This window comes from Vitis riparia, chromosome 6 (assembly GCF_004353265.1).
Source record: "Vitis riparia cultivar Riparia Gloire de Montpellier isolate 1030 chromosome 6, EGFV_Vit.rip_1.0, whole genome shotgun sequence".
Taxonomy (NCBI): domain Eukaryota; kingdom Viridiplantae; phylum Streptophyta; class Magnoliopsida; order Vitales; family Vitaceae; genus Vitis; species Vitis riparia.
The window spans coordinates 17,381,366-17,388,785 of NC_048436.1; the positions used below are offsets into that span (position 1 = coordinate 17,381,366).

At 32.1% G+C, this 7,420-nt stretch overlaps 2 protein-coding genes across 2 annotated transcripts; both read right to left on the reverse strand.

The window, feature by feature from the left end:
* Positions 1–330: 330 nt before the first annotated feature.
* LOC117915695 (metallothionein-like protein 1) lies at positions 331–1,469 on the reverse strand. Its single transcript, XM_034831326.1, has 3 exons — positions 1,340–1,469; positions 840–926; positions 331–736 (listed from the first exon to the last, which is right to left on the reverse strand). Exons 1-3 carry the CDS (start codon positions 1,387–1,389, stop codon positions 631–633), a joined length of 243 nt encoding a protein of 80 aa, XP_034687217.1. The 5' UTR covers positions 1,390–1,469; the 3' UTR covers positions 331–630.
* Positions 1,470–6,326: 4,857 nt separating this feature from the next.
* LOC117915696 (metallothionein-like protein 1) lies at positions 6,327–7,420 on the reverse strand. Its single transcript, XM_034831327.1, has 3 exons — positions 7,301–7,420; positions 6,818–6,904; positions 6,327–6,717 (listed from the first exon to the last, which is right to left on the reverse strand). The coding sequence occupies exons 1-3, from the start codon at positions 7,348–7,350 to the stop codon at positions 6,612–6,614; spliced, it is 243 nt and encodes an 80-aa protein (XP_034687218.1). The 5' UTR covers positions 7,351–7,420; the 3' UTR covers positions 6,327–6,611.

The window sequence follows — 7,420 nt, forward strand, 5'->3', positions numbered from 1 at the left end:
TCTAAATTAATTTGAAATCATATTTTAAAAATATGACTTCTATAGAACTTAACAAACCAATATGAAAAATAACAAATTTTTGTAGCAAATTTGTTTCATAGGACAAAAAACAAAAGAACATTTCAAACATTTGTTTCATGGGTCAAGGTCCTGTGTTATTATAATGGTCGGCAAGGGCATTCGGAACACAAACTCCTCAATCAATATGAGTTGTTTGTAAAGGAGGCAGACCCAGTCCTCCGCTCAATAATGCATGTGCCCCACCTTGGAATGATAACCAGATCAAGGGTTCCACCAGCACCCAAAAAGTCAAAGGATAAGATTAGAGCGTGACTTAAAGGAATAAAATATAATTCAAACTTTCCTTCCATACAGCGTACATGCACCAAACACACAAGCACATTATAATATTACATTACGAAGTTACCAAGAAGCTAGCGATGAAAGCTCTGCAAACCCACAAGGCCCAGGACATGCCATGGCCGCCTTATTTTTAACAGACCCTACATCCACAACAAACTATTAACAGTGCCTCGACCAGGAATCCACTTCCATTTTTTTTTTCTTTTTTTTATTATTCATATAGACCATAGATACTTGAGGCACCGTTCCCACCTTCTTACGAATGCCTTAGCAGTTGCATGGATCGCAGTTGCAGTTATTTCCGCACTTGCAGGCATTTCCAGACTTGCAGCCTTTCCCTCCTTCCAGGCTCGTCTCCGATCCCTCAGAGTGCCTGCCAAAAAATTTAGTAAAGGAATAATTAATTCATTAATTTCCCTGAAAATATGCGAGAAAGAGAAAGTTTAATTTTTATTTTTTTTCTAATTTGTAGGTACATCTTCACTGGTGCGACCCCGGTGATGATGGTGGCAGCGGCGGTGGCTTTCTCTGAGGAACCCAGGTCAGGGTACATCTTGCCGCATTTGCAGTCGCTGTAAATATATACAAGGAAAAGGGGAAAGAAATAAGCAAATGATTCAAAAGGAAAAGGACCAGACAAAACGGGGGAATCAAATCGCCGAAGAAAATGATTTGAGTGATGAAAAATGATGGTTTTTACACCGTAGAACCCCAATCCGTGATTCCGTTGCTGAGAATAGTGGGGGCCAGAAAATTAAAAAGGAAACCCATTGAAATTTTCTTTTGATTTTACCGGCATAATATACTTTCCCAGCAACCAAACGCAGAGCATGCCAATTCAAAAAAAGAGAAAAGAAATCGAAAAAGGAAAAGACATCAAGAACTACGAGACATCCTGTTACTAGCAAAAGAAAACATTTTCTATGAAATTGACAAAGCCAGAAAAAAGAAATTGACATAAAGAAAGTCTATTTACTTGCAGTCGCTGCCACAACCACAGCTAGAGCCACAATTACAGCCAGACATGTTCTCAGGGGAAAAGGGTGTGATCGAAAAGGATTTTCCTTGGAAATGGGATGCTCTGAACACAAAGGGTATAGGACAAGATCTCTAGGGAAGGACATGACTCCTAGTTATAGCGACGGAGAGGAGAGGAGCGGAGCATTTGAACCGTACACGTGGATGACTATGATGGCAGTTGCGTGGAGATATCGATACAACCCAAGTGTATACGATTTCCCCCACGTAACGTCTGACAAATCACTCTTTACCTCTCACTGTCACTTGTCATTTGTCGGGGTTAGGTGACTTTATCTACAAGAATAAAAATATTACGAAGAAAGGAAAAACAATTTTCTTAGTAAAATAGTTTAAATATAGATATTTCCGAAGTTATCGCGTTCCTTGAATAAACAATGCCTCTAAATAATGTATCATACAAAAACAATATGAAATTGTCCAACTAAACCTCCTCCTTAACTTATTTAATATTAAAATTTTTATTAGTTTATCTTTAAACTAATTTAATTGTCCTTATTTGCCAAAATAAAAAATTAATAATTTTTATATTAAATAAAATAATTTATAAAAGACTTATTATTTTAAAAAATTCAAAATTATTCAAAAAATGAAGGCGTTAAAAAAATTTATTATCTTTAATTTTAAAATTTTAATTTTTTTTTTTTAAGAATGCATCTATATTTTTCTATATGAAAATTTCTATATTTTATATAAAAATTTTAAAAATAATTATCATATTTACAATATCAATTCCTCGGTACAATCTATTTCTAAAAATTTCATATTTGATCACTGTTTCAATAAATTTCCGTCTACCTGCAACTTTATTAAGAGGAGCTGTATTTCACTGTAGTTGTGGAAAAGGTATGTAAACAAGTAGTTCAGTCTTTTTTCTTTCTTTTTTTCTTCTTTATAAAGATAATTTGAATCTAGAAAGTTCAAAGAAGGCAACTCTGATTTTTTTTCCTTTTTTCCTTTTTTGGAAAAAAAGGTAATTTTCATATGTAAAATATAAGGTAAATTTTTTCCAACTCAAGTCAAAGATGTGTAGCTCAGTGGCACAAAGTGATTCAAAACCCAAATGGTTCAAATCATCTAGAGATCCCTTTCTAATAAAATTTTTTTTACTTCGATTACAAATCTCCTTCCGACGATTCAAAGAGTAGCATACTCAAATTAACAAATTAAATTAACGATATTTGGTTCCGAAAAGTACTTTAAAAATAATTACAAAATGGTAGTTTAGGATTTTCCATTCTTAATTTTAATGATTACAAAATAAACAATGGTAACCTAATTGTGCATTTAATATTTTATTTCAACTTTAAAAATATCAAACCATAAAAAGTTTAATGACATTAAGATTTGAGGTTTAATTTCAAGCTTTTTACCTATAATTATAATTTTTCTTCTTTTCTCATTTACATGAGCGAGAGCACCCACCCAACTCTCAAATATTTATTACTCCACGTTTAAAAATAAGGCATGATAGGTGAACATGATGACCTAGCACGATAGAACATGTCCTTTGGCCTAGTATGACCCAAAAGATTGAGCCATATCAATGTGAGTCATTACAACGTGAGTCATTATAATAATTTGGTTAAGTTGGTCCAACCTGATCTTTTGGTGTGTCGAGTCACAGGTCTAGTTTGGTCTGACCCTTTTAACACATCTATTAACCACAATCGCAACCCTAATTAGAGATGATAATAGGGTTAACCCACCCTACCTTTTCTATAATAAAAGGTATTTGCAAGAGTACTCTAAACAAATCAAAAACTCATTTGAGAATATTTTTTTTAAAATACCTAACTTAAGATTGGTTACTGCCTCGTCCTTCCGTTTATATATAAAATTAAATAAAATTAATTTGTTTATTTATTTTTTGTTTTCCCTTTTTAATATATTTTAAATAAAAATGTGACTATTTCTCATATAAATAAAATATAAATTAATTAATCTATTTGTAGCTTACATTTTATTTTAATATATTAGAATTTTTAAAAAGACTAAAGAATTTAAACACATACCAAAAATTCCCCAACCACCAACCCAACCCAATCCAACTCACCCCGCTACAAGTTTGAGGCAGGATGAAAATATATTTAAAACCATCCATTTTATTTATAAATATAAAATAAAACTGTGTTCAAGCAAATACCTTAATTATTAGCATAAACTAAAATCTTAACTTCTATAATTGACTTTTATGCTTAAACTTAAATGAATAACTACCTTTATTTTCATAGAAACTTAATGAATATACACGTTTAATTTTAAGATATTAAATTATTTTCTTTTGCTTAAAATGATAAAACATCACTATGGTACAAATTTGATTGGGACCACACTTATATTGTATCTTAATTGGCACCGCCCTAACTATTAATAATATGCATTACTCAACATTTAATAATAAGACTTGATAGGTCGGCGTGATGGCCTACCATGATGGACCATGCCCTTAGGCCTAGTATAATCCAAAAAACCAAGTCATGTCAGTATGACTCACTACAATAATAGGATCGGGTCGACCCAGCCTGATCTTTTGGTATAACCAAATCGAACTGCCTGACCCATTTTACACATTTATTATATCATATGAAGTATGATCTCAACCCTAGTTATATTTTTAGCATTTTCCCTCTTACTAAGGATGAAAAAATTAATAAAGCATTCAATAATAATTTATTAAGTTTAAATTTGTTTTTTTTTTTTTCTATATTTTCTTTTCCTCAAAATTTTCAAGAACCAAAAATAAAAGGTAAATAAAAATGAAGAAAATTTGGAAAAAATTACATCGTTGAATAATTTTTTTTCCCTTGACCTACTTCATGCCCGATCAAACATGAAACAATTTGATAAACTTTATTTACTTTATTTCCTTCTTCTTTTTTCCTATTAAACTTTTCGAACCAAACATAGTCTATTAACAATACTAACATCATATCGACAAATTTCAAGCAAGTCAAATTTTACGTTAAAATCTCATTTTAAATTAATTCAATTCTTTATTAATGAAAAAGCAAACCGATGTTCACAATACCACAAGATAATGTATAAAATTTAAGAGAATCATTCTTGGATTGAATATAATATAAAAGTTAAGAGAGTCGGTCTTCAATTGAATATTTATTTCATTCTTGGATTGAATGTTAAGCTTGTAACCTCCGAATCATATTTTTCTTATTAAAAAAATATACAACAAAACAATATTACTTTATTTAAATTATAAAATGACAAAAAAAACAAAATAAAGAATTGAGTGCACATGTAAAAGGAAAAAAAATGAATCTAAATCATAATTCCCAAAGTACCCATATAATATCACTTATTTCCCCCGATATTTCACATCTTCATTGTTTAAATGTAGCAATCATAATAAATTCATCATAAAGATCATAATAAATTCAATTTTTTATTATTATTTATTGGTTATAAATGATAAAATCAAATTCATTTTTCTTATTTTTCACTATAAAGTTATTCCTTTTCTTCTTTTAAGATAATACTACTAACCTTTTTTCGGAGGCTTCTATTGGAATTTTCATGTTTAAATGGAAAAAATAGTGAACATTAATTCAATTGCAGATCTTTTTTTGTATATGATTGTACAAGATAATGTTCTAATCCTAGAATTCAAAATTTTCAGCAATAACATTAACAAGTTAAAAGCATTAAAAGAGAAAACCTAGCTATCTGTTTGGTTTCCCAGAAAATAAAGCAATAAAAGAAAGCAACATTTTCACTCCTATGTTATCTATCAACTTTTGCTTAATAAAACAAAAACAAAAAAAAAGGTAGAAGAAACCTTCAGGACAAAATAGCCAAACAGGCCCCTAACTCGTTGCTGGTGAAAATTTTAGAGTTCAAAATTTCAACAATTCCAAGATAAAAAGCACTCAAGAGTGAAATCCGATCCTCTGTTTGGTAAGCAAGAAAATGAAGAAAAATAAAGAAAACTACATTCTGATTCCTATGCTATTTCTCTCACTGTATTTGCTGCCAAAACTTCAAAACAAACAAAAAGAAAAAAAAAACTCAGATTAACAAAGCCAAAAAGATCCGTATTCTCGAGCCCTAGATGGTCAAAATTTTCTTTCATTTTCGCATTGTTTTCTCAGCATCCACACGATTGTATCTAACCTAGAAGTCGATAGAAAGAATTGGGAATAGAGATTGGAGCGGTACCTTGTAGGCTTGAACTCACCACTCAGAGAGCAATCCAACGGCGACATGGGGGAAATGATAGATGTAATTATGTAAAGAGAACTCGGGGTTTCTTGAGCTGCAGCCCTAAAGATTATAATGAGCTTAGCCTGGGCGGGACGGCCCAATTTTTGAACCATTGGGCTGTAGGTGGGCTGATTTCTAAAACATTTAATAAATATCTTGGACGGTTTATTAATTGGATTTAAAATGAATTTCATAAATAATTAAAAAAATTTAAATCTACATAATTATATTGAATTAATTAAGTATATATTACAGGATCTTTTTTAGAGTCGGTATAAAATACTTTTTATAATATCATATTAATATTCCAAAAAAATTAATTTACCATATATTATTCTTATTACCTTAGCACGACAAAAAAGCAAGTGGATGTACAGTTGGACAACAAGATACATTGTATCGGGAGCTTTTTAATCAACTTGTAAACTAAGGTATTATCATCCTAACTTGTATATTTTACTATCGTATTCTTGTGTCAATATTTGATTTCTTATATTTTATCCCGTGATGATATGTACTTGTATTACGTTGAATTGCCCTAATTTTCAACTATTAATTTCCAACAAATCACATCATTATTTTGGTACTACTTTACACGTGTTAATATTAAAAAAATTAATCATAAAAACAAAAATATTTTTACCAATACATTTCAAATTAATCAAGAATTGAGTTAAAAAGGCCATTGATAAAAGACGAGAGCGTGACTGAAAGGAGCTATTCATATAAAATATAATTCAAACCTTCCTTCCACACATCATACATGCATCACACTAACAAGCACATTAAAATATTACGAAGTCACCTAGGTGGTAGCCATGAAAGCTCTGCAAGCCCCATGGCTGCCTTATTTTTACAGACCTTACATCCACAGCAACTAACAACAGTCACACAACCAGGAATCCACTTCCATTTTTTTTCTTCTTTCCCTTATTTATATAGACCATAGATACTTGAGGCACTGTTCCCATCTTCTTGCTTATTCGCCTCTAGCAGTTGCATGGATCGCAGTTGCAGCTACTTCCGCACTTGCAGGCATTCCCAGACTTGCAGCCTTTCCCTCCTTCCAGGCTCATCTCCGCTCCCTCAGAGTGCCTGCCAAAAATTTAGTAAAGGAATAATTAATTCATTAATTTCCCTGAAAACATGCGAGAAAGTGAAAGTTTAATTTTGTTTTTTTCTAATTTGTAGGTACATCTTCACTGGTGCGACCCCGGTGATGATGGTGGCAGCGGTGGTGGCTTTCTCCGAGGAACCCAGGTCAGGGTACATCTTGCCGCATCTGCAAATATATACAAGGAAAAGGGGAAAGAAATAAGCAAATGATTCAAAAGGAAAATGACCAGACAAAACGGGGGAGTCGAATCGCCGAAGAAAATGATTTAAGAGATGAAAAATGATGTTTGTAGAACCCCAGTTCGTGATTAGGCTCCGTTTAATTGCTGAATGCTGAAAATAGTGGGGGCCAGAAAATTAAGAAGAAAAGCCATTGAAATTTTCTTTCGTTTTCAACCAGCATAATATACTTTCCCAGCAACCAAACGCAGAGGATGGCAATTCAAAGAAAGAGAAAAAGATATCGAGAACGACGAGACTTGGTGTTACTAGGAAAAGAAAACATTTTCTACGAAATTGACAAAGCCCGAAAAAGAAATTGACATAAAGCGAGTTTATTTACTTGCAGTCGCTGCCGCAGCCACAGCTAGAGCCACAATTACAGCCAGACATGTTCTCAGAGGAAAAGGGTTGGGATCGAAAAGGATTTTCCTGGAGATTCTCTGAAAACACGGCTCTAGGA